The sequence below is a fragment of the Sceloporus undulatus genome, chromosome 5, assembly GCF_019175285.1.
Source record: "Sceloporus undulatus isolate JIND9_A2432 ecotype Alabama chromosome 5, SceUnd_v1.1, whole genome shotgun sequence".
NCBI classification, from domain to species: domain Eukaryota; kingdom Metazoa; phylum Chordata; class Lepidosauria; order Squamata; family Phrynosomatidae; genus Sceloporus; species Sceloporus undulatus.
In genome coordinates this window covers 38,464,666-38,488,357 of record NC_056526.1, presented here as the reverse complement: position 1 = coordinate 38,488,357, position 23,692 = coordinate 38,464,666, and the positions used below count along the sequence as shown (strand labels likewise).

The 23,692-nt window shown below is 42.1% G+C and overlaps 1 protein-coding gene across 1 annotated transcript in view; it reads left to right on the top strand.

Moving 5' to 3' along the window:
- TOB2 (transducer of ERBB2, 2) overlaps positions 1–11,180 on the top strand; it is a 17,964-nt gene extending 6,784 nt beyond the window's left edge. The window contains exon 2 of the mRNA XM_042467381.1: positions 6,223–11,180. Within this exon, the coding sequence (XP_042323315.1) occupies positions 6,311–7,354 (1,044 nt within the window). The 5' untranslated portion in view covers positions 6,223–6,310 and the 3' untranslated portion in view covers positions 7,355–11,180. The remainder of the gene's footprint in view (positions 1–6,222) is intronic.
- The last annotated feature ends 12,512 nt before the right edge of the window (positions 11,181–23,692 follow it).

The window sequence follows — 23,692 nt, the reverse complement described above, 5'->3', positions numbered from 1 at the left end:
AAAAAACATACATACATACAAATTCATGCATCTTAGCCACTGCTCAAAATGGAGGACAATTTCAAGAAAAATGTAGGGCATTACCAAATAAAACCTTTAAAAAACCTTCATAGAAATGCAAATTCATGCTTTTTAGCCCCTGCTCAAAATGGAGTGCATTTTGGAATTCTCTCCTGGACAGAAGGCTGAAATGTAGGACATGCCCTGGAAAAGGAGGATAGCTGGGCAGCCTGAGTGAGTGAGGCAGGGGAGAAATGGAGTTGTTTTAGTGATAAGCCAACCATGCCAAATTGAGGAAAGGAGGGCAGAGAGCGCATGCGCCTTGGAATTTTCTGTCCTGAGTGTGACTGAGCAGGCGCTGCCTGTCTGGGCCAGGTTTGGCGCAAAGGATGTACGAAGAGAAGGGTAGTTAAAAGGCAAAGTAGGTCACTCGCCCAGAAGAGGAGGCCTTTTGCCAGAGTGTCCAGTGTAACTCCTGGGATGTTTGCATGCAAGGATGGAGGAGGGGAGGCAGAGGGAATGGGCTTGCAGGTTTCCTGCACTTAAGGCCATTGGAGAGGCCTCATCTGCAAAACTGGGGGGGGGGACCTTTTGGAATGAATAGAATTATAGAAGCTTGGAGTTGGAAGGAACCTGGGGGAGTCATCTAATCCAATCCTTTAATACACTATTAAAACACTCCTGAAAGAAAACCCGTATAACCTCTCTCTAAAGATCTCCAAAGAAGAAGAACGCACCACTCTCTGTTCCATGGTCAAACAGCTGACAGCAAATAAGTTTTTCCTAATGCCAGGGTGGCATAATGGTTTGAAAGTTGGACTAGGACAATGGGAGACCAGGGTTTGAATCCTGGCTCTGCCATGGAAGCCCATTGGGTGACCTTGGGCAAGTCACAGTCTCTCAGCCTCAGAGGACGGCCATGGCAAACCCCCTCTGAAGAAACTTGCCAAGAAAACCCCCTTGATAGGGGAATGCCTTAGGGTAGCTATAAGTTGGAAACAGCTTGAAAGCACAAAGCAACAACGTGTTGATTTAGTAGAAAAGAAAATAGTGATTGGGAAGGTAGAAGACAATAGGAAAAGAGGATGACTGCATTCCATAGGGATGGACTCCCATCAAGGAAGGGGATGTTTTTATATACACCAACCAGTAGGCAAATAAGCTAATTGGACCTGATCATTTTGGAAGAGATGGTAGCTACTACTTTGCCCTCAAGAGGAGGGAGGCCTATGAGGGAGAAGGGCCTCCACTGGGCAAAGGGCACCCACAGCCTCCCCCCACCTCCAGAGGTTTCTGGTGGAGAAGAGGGTTGTGCAATTGTGATTGCAGAATGTTTCTTCCACCACCATTACCCTGCTTTCACTGACTCTTTGTGCTCAAAGGCAATTACTTCAAATGAATTATTTACAAGGCAGGCAACTTCTCTGTTTGCTTTTCTCTGGGGACCAGAGTTTGATTCCCGGCTTTGCCATGAAACCCACTGGTTGACCTGGGGCAAGTCACACCCTCTCAGCCTCATGAGGAGGCAGTGGCAAATCTCCTCTGGAAACCATGCCTTATAAGGAAAGTCTTAGAGAGTTGGGTATGTTTAGCTTGGAGAAGAGATGGTTAAGGGGTGAATATGATAGCCCTCTTTAAGTATTTGAAAGAGTATCACATTGAGGATGGAGCAAGCTTGTTTTTTGCTGCTTCAGAGACTGGAACACGGAACAGTGGATGCAAGCTCCAGGAAGAGATTCCACCTCAACATTAGGAGGAACTTCTTGACAGTAAGAGCTATTCGGCAGTGGAACACACTCCCTTGGAGTCTCCTTCCTTGGAGGTTTTTAATCAGGCTGGATGGCCATCTGTCGGGGATGCTTTGATTGTGATTTCCTTCATGGCAGGGGGTTGGACTGGATGACCCTTGTGGTCTCTTCCAACTCTATGATTCTATTATTTTAAATCTTGCCAAGAAAACCCCATGATAGGTTTGCCTTAGGGTCCCCATAAGTCAGAAACGACTTGAAGGCACACACCAACAAAAACAAATTATTACTATCCCCTTGCAATAGGCAGCATCAGAGATCCATTCTCTCAGGAGATAGTTAGTGATGCTGTGCTTTTTTGTTGGTGTTGGTTTATTTCTAAATAATTTTGTCTAGCAATGTGGCTATCAAGGTCATTACTTGATTATAGTTTTGTCCAAATTTATAAAGATACTTGAAGTATTTACTCCACTATGATTGAATCGCCTTAGAATCTCAATGAACTTAGCTTGGCGTTTTCTTGGCACGATTTGTTCACATTTGTTTGCCATTGCCTCCTTCCCCTGAGGCTGAAAGCATGTGACTTGCCTAAGGTCATCCAGTGGGTTTCGTGGCTGAACAGGGAATTGAACCCTGGTCTCCAGAATCCCAATGCTCAAAACCACTAGACCACGCTGGCACATTGTCTCTATAAAATACCTTTATGCCAGGATTTGTTCTAATGCTAAATCATAGCTGAATATTATGAAGTTTCTTATTTCATTTTATGTCTCATGGCTGTAATTAGAACATCCAGAATAAATTGCTGCATACTCTGAAGACACTTTCATGATCATAGGTCGTCCTCAGATAGTTTTGCACCTTCATTAAGTTCTGTGAGAGAACAGCGATTCAGTGTTATGCTTTGCCACCTGTAATTTGTCCCCTGTGTAGGTTGCCATGTCTAGAGCCTGGGGGGGATTCTGACTAATGTAAAGCTTAATTTGCTTACAAGAAAGCAGTTGTACTGTTTTTCACAAACAGTGGGCCCTTGGTATCTGCTGAGGTTTGGTTCCACAATACCCTCTTCATGGATGCTCAGTTTCCAGTATGTATAGTAGGGTAGTAAAATGGTGTCCCTTACATAAAATGGCAAAATCAAGCTTTGCTTTTTGGATTTATTTTCTTTAATATTTTCAGGCTTTGTGTGGTTGAATTGGTGGATATGGATATTTTCTTTTCATATGTATTTCACATGTAGAACATTTTTTCTAGAAGTTCTAAATTGTGTGAGCTCAGTTGGTATTCTGTTTGTGTGTGTGTGTGTTAATGCTATATTGAAATGCTCTCGAATTTATATTAATATTAATAAGCACTGTTTTTTTTAACCATTAGAAGGCTAGATACCTGTAGTTCTTTGTTGTTATCTTCGTAGCCTGATAAGACACATCAAGCCTGCTCAAAGTACAAGTATACCTTTTCCCAGTTTTACTGGATGGGAACTGAGGGCCAAATTGACACATGAGCTATTCTGAGCGTTTGTCTTTCTTTTTTCCAGCTGCCAAAGGTCTAAGAGACAGATAGCCTATGCCTGTGATACAGCTTTAGTTTAAAAACAAAACAAAACTCTAAGATGGTTCTTGGGTCTAAAGTTTACAATCTAGTACAGTAGCCCCTTCAGTGGCACTTGCAAATATTGGAGTCCCATTGAAAATAATAATGCGCGCAGGCACATGCTGCCATTTTGTCCCTCCCCATTTGTTCCTTCCACAAAGAGCGAGACTACGGATTCCTAGTCCGCAAAAAGGGAAGGGCAAATGTATACACTTGAGCCAAAATCCAGTTGGTAGTGCCAACTCGAAGAGGCTGACTCAATCAACAGCTGAGTTCTAAGTCAACACTTAAGCAGTCCTGTTGATTCATTGGGTCTGCTCTAGTTGGGACTAGTATTTGAATGTAAGCCTCATTTGGAAGAAGTCCCTCTTAAATTTGGTATGGCTTGAACCTATGCATAATATTTAGAAATAGCAGTTGCTCAGTAATTTATTCAGAAGTAATGGTGAGCCCATAAACAAATAATGTTTATAACCTGAAAAATATATCTGTCACGTCTTTGTCAAAATCCTGTTAGTGTCTTACCTTTGCGCAATTTCCCCTACAGAAGTGGTTGGATTTTTGTCTGATGTTGTACATCTGTATGTGGCTCAACTTTGTGGGAGCCGAATTGTGCATGTTCTGTTGCACATGGACATGCATGTACATTCAGTTGTGCATTCTTGGCTCATTTGAACAGTGTTACCTTTCAGCATAAGAGTTGCATAGCACAATTCATAACTCTATGCAGAAATTTATGATACGTTGGGGTGGAGGATGTAAAGTTCAGTGTCCCTGTAAGAGATATTTAGTTGATGCCATTTATGTTAAATTATGGCATCTTGGTTTTTAAATAATGATTACTGCATAAGAGTGCTGTGGCCTAGTAATATCAAGTTTCTTATCATACTTACCTCCTATCCTTCTAAACTTTTCATATTCTCAGGATAACTCAACTCACTGAAATGTGTGGTACTGTATATGAAATAGATGATGAAGTAAGCCATTCTGAGGTGCTATGGGCTTCCCTCAGGAGTTAAGCATCTTTTCTCAGTCAAGAGCATCTTTTAGGGGATGGTTCATTAGGCAGGAATCCATTAGAAACAGCCATCTCAAGGAGTTTCTAACATGAAAATGGTCTACCTCTAGCTAACCTTTCAGAAACTTGCAAAATTTTCTCCTGTGGCAATTTCTGTTTTTACTTTAAGAGGCATATTGAAAGAGCTGTGATAAAACCTCTCATGGTCTAGTAACTCTTGAAATACAAGCTTTGAAGTCTTGGGCTGCATTGTCAGCAGTCACTCCATGGTCATCAACATAATAGACTACATTTAGAGGGAGTTATCTGGAGATCTCCTGTATTAATGCATGCCATGTTGATGACACAGATTCAGCAAAATCCTGTGGATGTGTCTTCATCTATAGTTAAACGCAGGGTTTGGCTTTCATTTTACAACATTTTAGGTAAAACATGAACCCTAGTATATCATAATAAAGTTCCATATTGCTCAGCATTTTGTTGTCCACAGTGGCCAATAAAATAAAGAAGGTTATATGAAGGCAGTGTCCTCTCTTACTGGCTTTATATTCAAAACCATGTCACCCCAACTTGACGATGTCTACTAATAGAATATGGCATCATGCAATATTTGCTTCTTGTTGGAAGTGAGAGAGAGGCCAGCTAGCTTGTAGGTTTTGCATCTACTCTGAGACGGAAGAAGCTTGATCTGGATACAAGTATTAGTATGCTTATAAAGTTTCAAAAATTAAAGGCAAACAAGCTGTCAGATATTTGGGCATGGTGTGTAAAGCTGAACTTATTGTGGTACCTTCCCTTTTTATTCCACATACTGTACTATAAATAGCATTTTGGGGGGACCTAGTTTCCCCCCATTTTTCTGGAGAAGTGAAACTTTCTTCTTGGCTCGAAATGCTACACAAGAAGCAGTAGTATGAATTAAAAATAAAACATGTAAAGTACATCCTTTAATCTTGCAGTTGGTACTTCTGAATGTTTTGTTTTTGTGTTGTAAACAATCCTATAGGAGCAGAAAAATAGTATGGTTCTGACTAAGCTGCCAATTAAAACTGGATGTTCTACATTTTGGTTGGAAGAAGATGATGCATGCAACTTTAGTTCTACATAGCCTCCAAGTTCTCTTCTGCCTTTTGTGGGCATCCCAAGCACCTCCAGCCTACTTTTCCCATCAGAATTGGGATGTTTGCAGTCTGATCTTGAATAAGGAAGAAAAAATGATGTTTAGTAAACTGATACTCTGCCTCACACGTCACGTAGTACTTGCAGGGTACACTGTTGGTTGCCAGAATGTACATGAGTGTGTTTCTTTATTGGTCTGACTTGAGATCAGTAGATACTTAATTCCATATGAACATTATTTTTTGTCTTCTTGTAGCTGTCCTAAGAAGAGATAGCTGTGTGGTAGTTTTTTAAAAAAATTAACTTATTTGGATATCAAAGATGGGTGGTGTTACCACCATGGTAATCTGCATGATGTTAATAATATGTTTATCTAACAAAAGATAAGGAAGTATTATTGAATATAAAATCTTTAACATTGCCAGATATGGCACTGGATACTGAAGAAGCAATTTCTGGTGTATTAAGATTTTCTTAACAGCTTAGGTAAGAAAATGGGCTTCTTCATCAGGCAAGATGTTACAAACCAAACAGAAGGGGGGAAAACAATTGGAGATGTTAGTCAGATGCCTGCATGTTGTTTCAGTCCTTAGTAAAGATCTTTTGTGTATGCTATTAGGTAACTGGTAGTTGTTTAACTGTTGTTCTGGCTAATATTTGAATTACTTTAAAATATAAAAATTGTGTTACAAAGTAAAACATTCCATATTTACATCTTGTCTTTATTTCTCTTATCTTTTCCAGAATTTTTTTTGAAGCCAAAATCCGTCTATGTTTGTGTCTTTTGTCTATTTTTAATATACTGCCCTAAGTTGTTTGCTGTGAAGGGAGTATGCATCTGGAGATCAAAGTTGCTCTGAACTTCATCATCTCATACCTGTATAACAAGCTTCCACGGAGGCGGGCTGATCTGTTTGGGGAAGAGCTAGAGCGGCTGCTAAAGAAGAAGTATGAAGGTCATTGGTACCCAGAAAAACCTCTGAAGGGTTCTGGCTACCGCTGTGTTCATATTGGGGAGACTGTCGACCCTGTAGTGGAGATGGCGGCCAAGCGGAGTGGACTGGCAGTAGAGGATGTGCGAGCCAATGTCCCTGAAGAACTGAGTGTCTGGATTGACCCATTTGAGGTCTCCTACCAGATTGGTGAGAAAGGGTCAGTCAAAGTCCTTTACTTAGATGACAGCGAGGGCTGCAGTGCAGCTGAGCTGGATAAGGAAATCAAGAGCAGCTTCAACCCTGATGCTCAGGTGTTTGTCCCCATTGGAAGCCAGGACAACTCCTTGTCCAATTCTCCATCCCCATCTTTTGGCCAGTCACCCAGCCCTACGTTCATACCCCGATCTGCACAGCCCATTACCTTCACTACTGCCACTTTTGCTGCCACAAAGTTTGGCTCAACTAAAATGAAGAAAGGCGGAGGAGCCGGAACAAGCACCAGTGGTGCAGGGGTTCCACCACCACCACCGCAGCAGCAGCAGCAGCGCCTAGCCCGGTCCCCCACCAATGGCCTGCTGAAGCACAAAGGCCTCTCCCTGTCTATGCATTCTCTGAACTTCATTGGGGGCAATCCGGCCTCACAGTCTCAGCTCTCCCCCAATGCCAAGGAGTTCGTTTACAATGGTGGATCACCCGGAGCCAGCAGCCTCTTCTTTGATGGTGTAACCACTGAGAACCAGGCAGGTGGCATACCTCCAGCATCCCAGTTCAGTGCCAGTGGAGGCAGCAGCAGCAGCAGCTTTGATATGGCTCAGGTCTTTGGTGGAAGCACTAATAGCCTCTTTCTGGAGAAGACACCCTTTGTTGAAGGACTCAGCTACAATCTGAACGCCATGCAGTATCCCAGCCAGTCGTTCCAGCCAGTGGTTTTGGCCAACTGATCACCATGAGAGTATTCTGGGGAAACAACTTCCAAAAAAGAGAAAAAATAATTAGAAATATTTGATATCTTATAAATATAGCTTCTTGGAAAGAGAGAAACCCTGATTCGTTGTGTCATGCCAGGGAGCGCTGCTGAAGCACTGATATATTTTTTTTACAGCTCATATCCTGTACTCTTTCCTACCCACTGTTGTATGTTTAATGACAGAAGTTATTCTTCTCGGTTCAGCAGTGGTGGGAATTGGTGTCACTTTAAGATTTCCCATGCTACTTCACGGAACTGGTTCTCAAATATGCTTGCTGCAAGGGTGGCCTTCTTGAGTGTGCTGTTGTGTCCCTCAAGTCCAGATGCTGTGATTATTTTCCCTCATTTTGAAGTGGCCTGGGTTGGGGAGGGAAATGGATTTAGATGGTTTCTGGATGTGTGATGTTTCAAGCATTTCAGAGGAAGGGGAGGGGCATGGAGTCTGTTTCTGTTATATGTGATGAATGGCATAGATGAGGGGAAAGCAATTGTTTCTTGCAGATGTCAGATTTCATACTTCTGTTACAGCATAGGAGTAGAACAAAGTTCTTGGTTTCTTTTTTGCCTGTGTGAACTGGTAAAGGCAGGGTCTTAACAGTGAAAATGCTACATCCTTGAAACCCCTTCCAGCTCCAAAGGAGCATTACAGTGGGCAGCACTGTAGCCTCTGGGACAGTTCTTTGCTTCATATTTCCTGTTACATGTCCCATTTGCTCCTTTTTTCTAACCTCTTAAGAGTCCAGGGCAAAGTAAACCCTTTGAGAAACTCAGACGTAATGTCAGTTGCTAATGCTATTGTGTATAAATAGGTCTCTAGATTGCAAACACTCCTGATTTGTAAGAAAAATTGATCCATATACCTTGCACTCTCTTTCAAGAGTAGGAGTGAATGCTGGCTTCCTGCAGTTTTTGTGCCTGAGCAGCCCCCATTGATGTTCCTCTGGACCAAGCAGCTAGGTTTGATGGGGTTCTGAACTCTTCTGTTGATAGCTGAGTGTTTGGTTACTAGTTCCCATGGAAAAAGGTAGCTCCCTTGTTTTTGAATATTGTATAGCACTATTTTTGGCTGGGAAGAGGGAGTTACAGTGCAGACTGCTTTCTGGATGGATGGCATGAGGGTTTGCACTTTGAATTTTGTGTGTCTTAGGACATTTGACCAAAAACCTTATGACTTTTCATTTGAAAGGAAGCAGGAATTCTGGTATACAAGAAGGCCCTTGATATCTAAATCTAGTGCAGCATGGATTTCTTCCATTTCAGGACTCTGGAAAGCAGGATAGAGGGGCCTGCTGTAGAATTTCTAAGTGACTTAAGTGATGGCAGGAAGACAGTGTTCTCTGATGAATGTAGAATCTCTTTTGCTGATGAACTAGGAAACCTGATGGTATTCCTTGCACCCCCCCTTTTTTCAGCAGGGAAAATAGCCTGGGAAACAGGATAGTAGTGGCCTTCAAGTTGAGTGTTTTGCAGATGAGTTAACAAAATCTGCCTTTGGCAGCAGACATTTCCCTATCTATGCCTTGTGAGATGATTACTAAATGCCAAGAACTACCTAGCTATGGTCATAAAGGGTGAGAGTTCTTTTAGGGCAGAGATGGTTTACAGGGAACCTGGGGGCTGTGTGCAGTACTTGAGCCCCCCGTTTTGTCACGAGGGAAGCTGTCACCTCAAGCTGTTCTACCACTGGCAAAATTGGTGTCATCATAGTGAGTGGCGCAAGCACTAAATAAACCTTTTTTCTCTCTCTTTCTGCTATACACCATTGTAAAAATCCCAGCAATTTTGCTCGAAAACAGGAAGTGGCAAGTAACATCTGGATTCCTAGCAAAATCAGTGTCCCAAGCACTATGCCAAATTCTGTGAAAAGGTGGAGCTGTTTGTGGTTGTGTTGTTTCTGATAACAGCAAATTTGACAGTGGGGTACAACACCCCGGCAGGAGAGCAGTGCAGCACCACAGCCGGAAGAACTTGTCCATCTCTGCTTTGAGGTAGTGGCAGTGAAGACAGGTAGAAACTAGGGTTGTGAATTGCTTTCTCTAAGTATTCTCTCCACTTCCTTCCCCTTCCCTTTTTATGTTGTCTACAGTGAATAATGGTTTGGAATGTGTAAAGTCTTGTCACTTCACCTTTTTTGACAAAGTCATATTGGGCAGATAGTCTACAATCTGCTCTACTTGAACTCTCCAGTAACTTGACAGGAGACTTCCAAGTTCCCACTCCTCCTCCCAAAGCTAAGCTGAAAATTCCTGCAGGATTGTGTATGAGCCTTAACTGCCGTAAGCATTTTGCCCTTCTGTGAAGATACCTGTCTTTGATGCACTAAAAATTGGGATGTAGCACACGAAGATGATCTCCTGCCGAGGCCACATCACACAACTGATATGCAGGAAATCTTCTCAGTGTGCCCCCAAGTTGAGCCTTTTGTTTATTTGCTCTTCCCTCCTCTTTGCTGGGCTAAGAAACAGGACACTAAAGTGATCTCAGCACTCTGCCTATTTTCTGTGATCCACTCAGTAGATGAGGAGAGAAGACACTATTGAGCAGTGATGGGGTGGATGACATTTGATGGGGCTAAAAGTAAAAAAAAACCCTCACAAGACACTTAGGACCCTTTCAGGAAAGGCATGTGTGGTTTTTCTCCCCTGTTCTCTTCCCCTGCAACATTACCACTGCCACCCGCTTCCCCCTCCAGAGTGTACTGTAGACTGACTGTCAAGCTCTAACACTGGATTTGAACCATTTCTCCCTCTAAGGAGAGCTGCTGGCTTCCTATCCACCTGGCTTAATCTCCTTTGATGACTTAGTCCTGCAGCAGAAAGCTGCTGAGGTGGGATTATGTATCCTTCTAAAGTGTAGTATATTGGAGGGAGAGAGGAAACCTCACTAGCACCTGCAATGTGTGATATCCCGTCACCACTTTATCCTGCTAATTGCTTTTTGAAAAGAGAGTCTGCATACACAAGGAGGAAAAGGAGAGGGACCAACCTCTGTTTCCTAAAGGAATACATACTGTGCTTCAGAAGCATTTCCAGTGCTGGCGACAATGAAACTCATGGCCTCTTTTTTGGTCTTGTTGTCTCAAGAGTTAGACGTTCAGCTTCAATTTTATTTTTAAAACCTGCACTAATTTACCTGGTTTCTTAGGAAGAAAAAGAGATTTTTTTTAACTTTTATTTTTATGGGTTTGTGTTAATTTTTTTTGTTTGTTTATATTGAATAATTTGCTACATTTGTAAAATGTAAGAGGTATATATAATATATGTATATTTCTAACGTAAAAAAGAATTGAAAACTTTCTTTTCAAGATTTTTTCTTAGAGGTGAGAGAGAGAAAAAAATATTTTTTCAGGAAAATTTTAAAAAAGCAGCAGTGAAAGCTCCTTTCTCCCCTCGACTCCCTCCTTCCTGACCCTTTTTGAAGAGTGAATCAACAACATGTGATCCTAGAAGATGGATGGACGCAAAAAAGACAGAATTATGTATGTTTTTTAATGCAGAGGTCCATGCTGTTCTTGGTTTTTTGTTTTGGTTAATTTTTTGTTTTGTTCTGTTTTGTTTTTACAGGCAGGGGGCCATTGAGTAGGGATCCAGAGGGGGTTTCTTTTCTTTCCTTTTCCCTTTTTTCTCTAGCGAAGGAGGAATACAATCAGAGTTTTGTATTCAGAATGTTGTGCAATATTTTGGAACAGGACATTGGCGTGTCTAGAGATTTAGTTAAAAACAACAAAGGTTGATCAAATCTGTACAGTTTCTATTGTTCCAGATTTTTTTAAGTTTGTATTAAAAGCATGATATATAATAGTCTCTTGTTCCTGTCATTTGTGCAAGGGTATTCCAAGTTTGTAGACTGGGCAATAGACTTCTGACATAAACTGTTGTGGTGTGGCCTGTAACTCTGGCATCTGCAATATACTGCTTTCTCCTTCCAGGACTAAACAAAATGGATGAGCTTGGGAACAGTAGTAGTTTCCTCTGTAAGGGCTGCCTAATGGCAGACTGGTCATGTTTTGCAGTGCAAGTGTTCTGTTGGCTGAACGCACAGGCACAATTGATGACATTTTGTAGAGAGTGATACTTAATCCCAACATTGACAAAAGTGGTGACACTGAATCAAGGCATTCCCCACTCCTTTACTATTACCTGTATGCAATGGTTGGGAATCAAATATGTTGAAAGAAAGAAACATCATTGTTCTGTTGCTGCAGGAGATAGAAGCCATAACCCTGCTGGTGATAATATTGGCATTAACATCCATACTCCCTGTACTTAAATAGATACAGTATTGCAGAATGAGGCAGCCAAGAACTTGCACAACTCCCTCCCCAGTAGGATGCACTCACAACTAGTTATTTACTAAGGGAGCAGGAAGGTGCCTCAACATCATCTGTCTGCAGTTGAGTAGCCAGGGGGAGGGAGAGCAGTCATTCTCCTGAACCTCCGGAATTATGCTGTGTGCATTACAAAGAAAGACAGCTGTTGCCCATCCCTTTTCTCAGTTGCCCAGCTAGAGTCCTGCTCCCTCGGCCACTAGTTGCTTGTGGAGATGTCTCCTGGTGCAGTCGTGTTTCATTGTGGGCTCAGAATGGAGAAGTCAAGCCTAGTAACATCAGCACCTTGCCAGAGTAATGTGCTTAACAAGCTTAGAATATACAGTGCTCTGGTAACCCGGCAGAAGGACTAACAAGTCCTAACATGTCCGCAGAAACTCTTAGACAGTTTCTCCTAAGACAGGGTGTGAGGTTGTAGTGGAGTCCTCTATTAAGAAGGGTATTTAGAGACTGACTCACAGGGAAGGAGACTGCACGGAAACCACACTGTCAATGCAAAGTGCTGGTGTGTCTTGTTTGCTGCTGTTCCCTCACAAGGCAGCAGTCATTTGCACCATGAGCCAACCATGGAGGAAGGGGAAGATGGGCATGACTGAAGAAAAAGGCTGATGTGGTAGCATTGCTTGAGATGCGGGTATTGTGAAGGTAGAACAGGTTAAGGAAGGTGGTTTGGAATGTCAGCAAACTATTGGATAGATTACAGTACTTCCATTAGCATTCAAATACAGTAGTAGATAAAAGCGGAGACTTGCATTACAACCCACAAACAGAAAATGATGTCTTAAGAGGCAGAGGAGGTTTAAAATTTAAAACACTGCAAGCACAGAGACTTCATACACCTTCCCCCTTTCTCCAGGTGCCAACTACTACCATAACTCATAAATTGATCCCATTTTGGGAGAAAGATGGGATATACAGTAAATCCCATAAATAAATAACTCTGAAACCCAGAGATCTTTATAAAGAGAATGTCTTTGTGTTTTCATTTTTCAGTTAGCAAGCTTTTACTTGGTGGAGATGAGGACAATTTTTCTGAAAAGAGTATTCAGAAAAGTGTTTGTGTTTTGCTTTTGTTTGTCAGGACTCTAGGAATATTCCTGATGATATCAGTAGGCAAGAGCCACCTTCTAAAATAAAACTCAAACCCTATCGCTACCACTAGAGGAGATTTAAAAGATTAGGAACTGCTAGAAGGAAATGTACAATGGGCTCATTCCGAAGTTGACAATTGCTGGCTTTCAGTTCATAAAGAAAGAAACATCCTTGATTTTCTTCAGGAGGAAAAAAACAACCCATTGGTATAACTTAACAAGACTTTCTGCCCTTTGCTCAGCCCTACTCATTCTGCAGGGATTGCATTTTAGTATTCTGATCCCAACTGGCCAGGTATTGGTTAAAAACCAGCCCAAGTAAACCAGTCTTGAATATATATATATATATATTAAGGTTCAGATTGTAACTTGAGCTTCCTGGACAAGGGAACTCAATCACCTGAGGCAGTGCCCAAGAGTGCTTTTTTACAGATCTTCATTGAGCCCCAGGACTTAAAAGAATAAGCTGCTATAAATTATTGTATTATTGTAAATTATGGTGTCAAGTCTGCCTTACAACATCACAACTCTCATTTTCAGTTACTGTGTAGGTTGGAATACTCTTCTTGACTTTGCAATAATCATAAGACCCACCTCAACTCACCTTTTCAGCAGCATAACACCTCCCCTACATGACTTGCCACATCAAGTTCAGCTACAGAAGAATGTGTAAATGGCTTGCAGGGTGGCCTTTGGCTGCATCCGCACTGCAGAAATAATCTGGTTTGATGCTGCTTTAACTGCCCTGGCTCCATGCTGTGGAATTCTGGCACTGTAGTTGGTTGTGGCACTGGGTTATTTCTGCAGTTGGAGTGCCTGTTGGCGTGTTGGCATTGGGAGATGTAGCTATAGAGATGTAGCTGAGTGACATATATTGTAGGATCCAGGTCAGTAGTTTTCAAACCTATGCACAACACATGTGTCATCACAGAAGAGGTTTATATGATTATTTCCCTTTTACTAAAACCTCACATTCTGAAAGAAATGAAGTGCACAAAAGACACACGCTTACAATCAAAGAATGGCACGCTTGCAAGCACATCTATAGCCTAAAGGTTTCTTTTCAGTACCTAAATGTGAGTTTAACAGTTCTTTGACACAAACATCCATTCTTGGTTTCCCTCCCCACCCCCGTTTTCTTCAGTTAAGTAGTATAAAGTGGAAAAGTTCATTTTTTTGTTGTTGTTGCTGTTGCTTAACCGTTGGGAGTTGGAAACGGGTCACCGGACCTCATATCAGCCAAAGAAGTCTCTGTTCAACTTCCTACTCACCCCGCCATAACAACCAGACCTTACACATGGAATAACAAGGAGTGGGACTTCCAGGAAGTGCAGACACTGACTTCTCATTTTCAAAATGTACCACCACCACACTTGATGGCTACACTTAGTTTGCAAGGTTTTCATCAGTTTAAGCTAGGTACTGGAACACTGAAGAAACGCTTTTTGTCGGAATTCTGCCGGGGCATTATGAATGCGTAACCAGGAGTTAGGTATTTGTAACTATGTAGTATTGACAATTCCTACACACCCACCAGTTTAGGGACACATAGGGACCATAAATATCCCCCAGTTGTCTTGTCAGAGAGCATTCGCTAACATCAATTGGGATCTGTTCTCCTGTTGCTGAGGAAGCAACTGATGACTGTTTCCAAGCCCCACACCATGAATGATCTCCAGTGCAAAGGAGGAATTGTGACAGGGACACTACTCAACAGAGATTGCTCAAGGGAGATAATGGGAATGCCAGCCAGATGCTTCAGGAGAATAGACTCTGCTCTTGAATGTTGTATCATATTCCTAGCCACACCTTCAGAAACTGTGGCCAGGTTTGCATAACCATTTAATACATACAACTCAAATATTCACACATTTTATACAGTATACTATATTCCATAGGCTATGTATAGTCCACCAAATTGCAGGCCCCCAATTAGAGTAGGCCTGTTGAATCAAAGGAGTTAACCTAAGTATTGGTATACAAAGTTACTGTTGACTCAGTGGATCTACTCTAACTGGATCTAAAAATGAGGTTTAGGCCTATGACTCTTGCCATTTTATTTCAGCTATTCCTGCAACAGCTGTTCCCTCTTCATTATAGGTCCAAAACACATGGCAGAAATAAGTTTGAGCCACTTTAACTGCCCTTGCTCAATGCTAGGGAATTCTGGGAACTGTAGTTTTGTGAGACATTTAGACTTCTCTGTCAGAGAGCTCTGGTACCACAATAAACTATATTGCGCAGGGTTCCCTAGCGTTGAGCCAGGGCAGTTAAAGTGGTCTCAATCTGGATTATTTCTGCAGTGTGTTTTGGACCACAGTTATTTTAATAGGTCATACACATAAAAGCATAAAAGGCCTAGATCCCCTGAAGGCACCAGATCCCCTCTGATCTTGGAAGCTAAACAGGGCCAACCCTGGTCAGGACTTAGGAGATCATCAATGAATCCCAGGTGCTGTAGGCTATACTTCAGAGGAAGGAACTGGTAAAACCATCTCTGAGTATTCCTTGCCTAAGAAAACCCTATGAAAGTCATGGAGTCACCATAGGTCAGCAGGCAACTTGAAGGTAGAGACAACTTTATGGTCTATAGATTTTTGTGCATTTTTTGTGCTATGTGGCCATGTTTTAGAAGAGTTTATTTGTGATGTTTCGCTGGCATCTGTGGCTGGCATCTTCAGAGAATGCTGGCATGGAAGGTGCCAGCCACAGATGCCGACAAAACGTCAGGAATAAACTCTTCTAGAACGTGGCCACATAGCCCAAAAACCCACAAAAAACTATGGGTGCCGGCCACGAAAGCCTTCATCTTTATGGTCTCATACCTTATGGTCCTTATGGTCACATACACACAGAGTGACACCCGTAAGGACTGTTGGATTTACACAGTGCCTTCCAATGCAAGTTTGTGGGGTGGATTTGAACTTGCCTGTAAAAATGTGGTGGAGGGGGAAAGACCTAGGCCAAAGATAAGAGAGAGCTTACAAACCTGGCATGATTCCTACTCAGTGCACTCTCTTACCTCTGCTGTTTTGGCTGATTTCCAGGTTAAACAGGGCCTGGAACACACTCACCCTGACCCCACCACCATCAGCGCACATTTGAGGGGTTGCCATTTCAGGTGTCCTCTCTCCCGGTGGCATTTTGTTCACGCTTTAAAACAAACAAACCACACACACACAAATGCTGCCCATTAGCTGTCCCCTTTAATTTCATTAATTTCTAAAATAAATGGCAAGCATTATTTAATAGAACGGTTTTTACCAAAAATAACAAAGCAGGGACTGTCTATGAGGCAGAAACAGTCATAGTTCAAGGGAGGCGGGTTTCTGGGCTTGCTTTTCGAAAATGCTGATCCTCATTTGCAAAGACACCAAGTCACTTGCAGGGCTCATTGACTTTGAAAAGATCAGCATATTTGAAAAAAAGAGGCCAATGTGTTCCTTTACTGAAATGGTTCTCCTCCTTACTTCAGCTTTGCAGCTGAAGGGAGAAAAAAAAATCCAAGCAAACAAAAAGCATGTGGAAACTTCATGGGTAATTATTATAGCATTGTTGTAACACGGTAATAAAACCTAGGATTGTTTTTCATTTCTCCTGTACTGTGAAGGCGAGATCCTCATTTCCTAAGAGCATAGCTGGGAGAATTTTACTTTTTTGCTGCTCTTTTAAGTATCTACCTATTGACCAACCTAGCAGCCTGCCTGCCTGCCTACCCACCCAGTGTTTTTAGGATTTTAAAAACTCTGCTGGCTGGGAGAGTCTGGGAACTGTAGTCCAAACTGTGGTCCATATTTCTGCCAAAGACCCATGCTTATCACTAATAAATATGTCACTAACACAACCTTATTTTTCACAAGGCCAAAGTGTGCTTCAGAAGGGAATTGGCAAGTAACAGAACAGAGAGTGTGACTCAGGAGATACAAGGTGCATAATAAACACAGTGTAGTCAGCTGTTACAATTCTGTACATGAGTCTATGCATTCCAGAAAAGAGGAGTTTAACTTCATAATGTTATCTCTTAAAGTGATATGTAAGTAATATGTAGTAAGTGATTTTTTAAAAAAATATATTTATTAAGGTGACATGTATCCTGTGCAATACAGGGAGACATCTTTACTTTCAAGGTGAAGATTGTTTTGTTTGTTTTAAACAATTTCTCATCTTCAAATCTGGAAATGAAAGCTACTTGCCCCATTCATGTTTTCAGGGTACTCTCATATCTATATATTATGGGTAGTAAAAGGAGCTAAGAACTATAAGCAATACCATTGACTTCCGTTTGCATTCAGCAACATTTGCAAAATAAAATTGAAAGCTGATGCATAGTTCTACCTGATTTGTTCAGTGACAGTAACAACACTCCCAGGTTGTCATGTAAAAGGAAGAGGGGTGGTTTCATTCAGTGATCTGTTAATTTATCTAATCTCTGCAGTCTACATAGAAAGTTTGTCTGTCAATGGACAGCCTGAAATGAATGTATAATTTGCAAAACAGGTCTCCAAAGTCATCACATTTCAGGGCCAAAATTTGAGATGTAGGGACAGCTCCTGGTGATGCCACAGGAGATAGATAATTAAGAATGAGAGATACATTAAGCACCAATTTCAGCTGCTCAGTACATGCTACTCAATTTTTTAAAAAACATAATATATAATAAGTCAGAAAGCATCTGGTTCAATTTTTTTCAAAAAAAAAAAAAAAAAACTCCCAATTTTTTCATAGTTTTCCAAACTCTGCAATGAACAAAATTCAAGCTCTCTTAACCCCTTTGCAGACACTACAGCTATTGGAAGTTGTAGTCTAGCCAAATAGTTTTCCAAGCTCTGCTTTAAACACAAAGATCCAAAGTTTCCATAGCTCTACTTTTAACACTTTTTGAAGCAATGCTTTTAGTAACAAATGGGACTTTTAATCCAACCAGATCAATTTTACCAAGCAAAAATAAAGTTATCCAGATTTTGCTTTTAATGGACTGCTGACCCTGTTTCTTTGTTTACAGTCCAGCTATGGAATCCTTCCTCATTCCCAAAATAATAGTTATCATAATAATGCTACTAATAATGTTTGGGAGAGAGAATAATTAGTGATAATGATGGATAATGGATGATGATGGTGGTGGTGGGGATGATGATGGTGACAACACTAACAACAACAACACTAAACCAACAGGACAACTGAGACAAATGGAGTAATCATATCTGTGCCTTCTCCATTCAGAAAACCCCTCATTGAATTTTATTGGACACAGAACTTTAAAATGCTCAGAAACTAATATATCCCAGTCATGATTTCAAGGATTTTGGCAGGGATAAAAAAAGGAAGAGAGACAAATAGGTATACAAAGAGAAGGAAGATGAGTATAACGTGGAGAAATTAATATAAGGAGGATTGCAAAAGAGAAAGAGATGGACATGGAAGGAGGGAAAAGACAAAAGTCAGGGGAATTGGGGAAAGGGGGGGGGAGACCAAACAAGGTGAGAGATAAGAACCAGGACTAGAGAAAGAAGAAAAAGATAATGGCAACTGGGACATGTGAGGAGAGGGAGAAGGGAAAAAAAGATTGATGGGACAAACCACATTTGTGAGTTGTTACTGAGTGCCTTCAAGCAATTTCTGACTTATGGTGACCATAAGGTGACCCTATCATGGGGTTTTCTTGGTGAGATTTGTTCAGAGGGGGGTTGTCTTTGCCTTCTGAGGCTGAGAAAGTGTGACTAGCCTTAGGTCACCCGCTGGGTTTCATGGCCGAGTGGTTAAACACCTGTGCTGCAGCCACTCATTCACAAACCACAAGATTGCAACTTCAGTACCAGCCCAGGGTTCAAGCTTGACTCAGGCTTGCATCCTTCTGAGGTCACTACAATGAGTACTCAGTTGTTGGAGGCAATTACCTTACACATTATAAACCGCTTAGGGAGTGCTTAAGTGCACTGATAAGCGGTATAGAAATGTACTTGCTATTGCTATATTTGAACCCTGGTTTCCAGAGCTGTAGTACAATGCTCAGATTACTACACCATGTTGGCCCTCACACCACAACATGTAAAAGAGGTCAATAAAGATGGGGGGGGAGTACAGAGCAAGGAAGACAAGTATAGTTGCTCTGAGCATTGCATCCTTCTGGTTTTGGATCTCTTAATCTTCATGACCAAGAGGGGAACAAGGACCCTTTCCTCCAGATGAACTCACCCACATTCTGCAGTCAGTTGCAATAGACCTACTCTCTTCTGAAAAGGGGCAAATGGTGACTGAAAAGAGCAGTTATTCAGCTGCAGCATCCAATCTGTGGTGCATCTGTATCCCCTTTGGGAGGCTTACCCAAACCCCACATTTAATATCTTTTCCAGCACCAATCAGTGACCTTTTTATTTATTTAGGTTTTCCATCAAGGCTGGTTTTGACCTAATACTTTTTAGTGGTACTGCTAGTTTTTAATCACTCTGCTAGAGTTTCAAATTGCTTTGCTTTAAAGTAATATTGTATGGCTGCTCTGAGCTACTCTGGAGGGGTTTGTTGATCTGAAGTGCAGCAGGAAAATGTTTTGAAGAAATAAATAAATAAAGCACAAGGGGATTTCTGGTTCCAAACATTATTACTCTTTATAAGCTTCGGTAAAGTCTGGATCTAATTTTGACAGGCCTTTATGTGCTTACAGGAGAAGTCCCAACTGAGAGCTGCTTCTGCCATTCATCAAACAAATCTTCCATGTCTCCAGAACTGGAAGAGTGGCAACAGCAGCTATAATAAAGAACTGGTATTTCCTGCTAGTAAGTCGTCCAGAGAAAATAGTACATTTCTAGTGTCTTGTGAACCACAGTAAAAGCCCTCTTTCCTTAGCAGAACTCAAGGATATAAAGTATTACATGAATCTGTAGAAATTCATCCCTCAAGAGCTGGGGGAAATAACTTTTTTTTTTCTCAAATAGCATGACCATGGGAGTTGTGGTCCAAAAGAGTAACATGGCCAAACTCTAAAACTTCAGTGACCCTAGGGTTGCCATAACCCGGCTGCAACCGGGTTTTTCCCGGTTTTGGCGGCACCTGCTCGCTCCCGGCACGGGTGCCATCCAAAAACCGGGTAAAGCCCAGTTGCAGCGGGGTTGCGGAGCAACCCGAGGGGCCTCGCTGCCCTCCTCCTCCTCCACCGCACATGGCTGCGCGGAGGAAAAGGAGGGCAGCGAGGCCTGGGGCGGAGGAGGCTGCAGGGCGGTGGCGCCTCCTGCACGCAGCCGCGCCAACCTCCCCGCCTCCCTGCAGCCTCCTCCCTCCTTCCTGGCCTCCGCGGAGGCCAGGAAGGAGGCGAGGCCCCGGTGATCACCGGCAGCCTCGCTCCTTCCTCTGCGGCCTCTGCGGAGGCCGGAGAAGGAAGGGAGGCCACGGCGATCGCGCGAGGCCTGGCCCTTCCTCCGCGGCCTCTGCGGAGGCCGGGGAAGGAAGGGAGGCCGCGGTGATCACCCGAGGCCTGGCCCTTCCTCCGCGGCCTCCGATCATGGCGAGGCCCGGGGCCCAGGTGGGGAGGGAAAGCCTCCTTAAGTGGAGGCTTTCCCTCGCTGCTTGGCCTCCCCTCCCCTCCGCGGAAAATGTAGGACAAAATTTTCAAATGTAGGACACAGTTTTCTGTGTCCTACATTTGAAAATTTTGTCCTACATTTTTCCCGTTTTGGAAGTCCGGAGTTATGGCAACCCTAAGTGACCCGGATCCAGCAATGTATGTTTCCTAAATAATAATTCCAATAAATAAGGCCCATTTTACATTAGGCAGTGGCAACCACAGGTACCTCGTCTGTTGATGACAGACCTACAGAAAAGTCAGGACTATTGCCAAAAATGGCAGGCCTAAATTCATACCTAACTCTACTCAACCAATCTTGGTTCAATTATCACAGTGGTTCCCAACCTTTTCTGTGCCTTACATCCCTAGTAAATATTTGATGAATGTTGTTCCCACCCTACAAAAGTAGTAGCACATTTAAAGAAAAAGTAATGTTTGAACCACAAATTGAACCACATGCCTGAAAAAGATATCCTCCCCATCATAACATCTTTACTGAGGACTAAAACAATATGCAGGCATCTGACTAACATCTCCAATTGGTGTTTTTTCCCCTCCTGTTTGGCTTGTAACATCTTTCCTGATGAAGAAGCCCATGGAGCTTCGAAAGCTTGCAACAAGTACATTGTACATTTTGGTTGGCCAATAACGGTATCACTGATGGATTTTTGTTTGCACATGCAATACTATGAGTGAGTGAACAAACTGAACTTTAAAAAATAAGTTTTGAACTCAGTGCATAAAATGCAAATCTAAAATTAGTAATTAGTTTCTAATTATTTCAGGAAAAAAACGAGTAATGACTCACTTAAGGACACAAGGCACTCTTTATTCACCCTCTGAAAATCCATCTTGTTCCCCCGGGAGTTCTTGTATCTCAGGTTGGGAATCTCTGCCTCACCATTACATTATTATTTTCCTGCCTCTACCAGCTAATGACCACAGTTTGGAAGTAGTAAGTTAATAGTAATTAATATAGTTGTCCATAACTAATTGATTTTTTTATTATAAGAGGATAACCTGAGAGTGTCATGCTTTTGAAACATCATGGGAAGGCATGATTCACTAGAAAAGACAATAATGCTTAGTAAGGTAGGAGGCAGTAGGAAAAGAGGAAGACCACATTCCAGATGGACAGACACAACCAGGGAAGCCATAGCCCTCAATCTGCAAAAGCAGATGACTTGGAGCTCTCTAATTCATAGCATTGCCATAAGATTAAGTTGACTTGACAGCAATTAACAAGAACAAACAAAGTCATGTTTCAAAATTAAAATAAGTACCTAACAGCAAATTTACTTATAAAAAAGCAGCATTTAAAACTGTTTTGAGTGGTGGGGAATATTTTTTTCAGCCAAAAAACATTATTGAGGTTTTAGGGGTATGGTTGGGATCCACAGTGATCCAACCTGAGGACCATAGACCACTCAGTTCCCAATCTTTGAACTCTGGGAGCTACATCTCCCAACAAAGGTACCTCTAGGTTTTGTGTCTACAGAGAGGTTTGTTTTGTTCACATTTTATACTATTACGTATATGCAAAAGAAAGAAAAATTCCTAACCATCATGAGAAAAATAGCCTTGAAAATTAAACTCACACACACACACAAATGCTCTTCTGTGTGTCCAACATTCAACCCTACAAGTTGATGTTATGGATCTTTGCAGTCTAGTAGATGACCTCACAGTATTATGTGAAGGACAAACATGATTTTAATGTTAAAAATTGTTACAACTTCTTGTAAGTGGAAACAGAGATCAAGATGCACACCTTCACTTTGTATGTTAGAAGATAATGGGGGCAGAAAAGCCATATTTTTGTTCCACAGTGAAAAATATCAAAGGAATGCAACCAAGGTACTCCTTTGTTAACTGCCCTCAAGTCAGCCCCGACTCATGGTGACCCTGTGGATGAGACATCTCCAAGACCCCCTATCCTCCACTACTCTGCTTAGATCCTGCAAATTCAGGCCCATGATGTCCTGGATTGAGTCGATCCATCTGGTGTGTGATCTTCCTCTTTTTCCATTGCCTTCTAATTTCCCTAGCATTATAATAATTTCTACTGAGCCATGCCTTCTCCTGATATGGCCAAAGTACAACAACCTCAGTTTTGTCATATTTGTTTCTAGGGAAAGCTCAAGCTTACTCTGGCCAAGGAACCATTTGTTTGTCTTTCTGGCTGTCCATGGTATTCTCAGCACTCTTCTCATTGATTACAGGTTCTCAAAATGGACTTTGGAGGAAACACCTTGCTTATGGGAAATAAAAGTGCCACAAGAGTACAATGCAAGGGCATTTTGCTGGTGCATTTTGCTCGTGCCCAATGTGATAAGATTGGAAAGAAATGCCAGAGGTAGTAATATCTAACTTTAAAAAAAGCAAGCTGCTCTGATAGTCTTTTGGTTGAAGAGTGGGGTATAATTAATTTTATTATTATATTATTATTATTAGTATCTCAGACAGAGTCTTTGAGGCCTTGGTACTAATGCACATGTCCTGTAAGTGGATGGGCTGGGAGGAATGACTGTGGTCAAGTTGGGGACTGTTAGTCTGTTCCCCATAAGCAATCTAACCTGTGGGGCCAAATTGGAAACATGGCAATTTGATCAGGTGATCTCCCAAATAATACTTTTTGAGGAATCTTAACTTCAGCCAGGGGCAACAAGACTTCCCTGAGAAACTGGTTTCAGCACCAAACCTATGCTTTGGAACATACAATGCCTCTGAGCATACATAGAATAGTTTTTCCTTTGCCTAGACTGGCTTGGGGTTCCGGCAAAGGATTTTAGGTTACAAGAGACCATTTCACTGAACAGGAGGCAAAAGTAAGAGATCTCTTTTAGCCCAGATGGACCCTTATAGTATAGTATTTGGGAAACAAATTTATTGTTGCCTGAAGAGGCTTACAGAATGATGTGTAAGAATTCAATGTTCAAGGAGGTTTTGTAGGAAAAGGGGGTAGGGAAGGAAGGGTGTAGGTAGGTGGGATAAAGCCCAAAATGCAACCAATGGAGTTAGCTCACTTCCCTCCAAACAAGTCACCCGTGTTAGTGAGTGGGACAGCTGCCTGCCTGGATGAAAACAGAAAACAACCCTGTAAGCACAAATGAGCGAACAATCTCTCTGTCTGTGCTTCTCCCATTCCCTCTGGAACAGCCCTATAAATAGAGTTTTCTATTCTGGCCCTCTTGACGTCAGATGCCTAGCTCCTTAACTCTCTGCTAGTCTCCTGAAGCTAACAGCCAGATAGAGAGAGAGAATGAGAGAGAGCGTGTGCTGCATATATAGTTATACTTGCAGTTGGTGTTGTCGCCATACATTAACCCTTCATTTGTC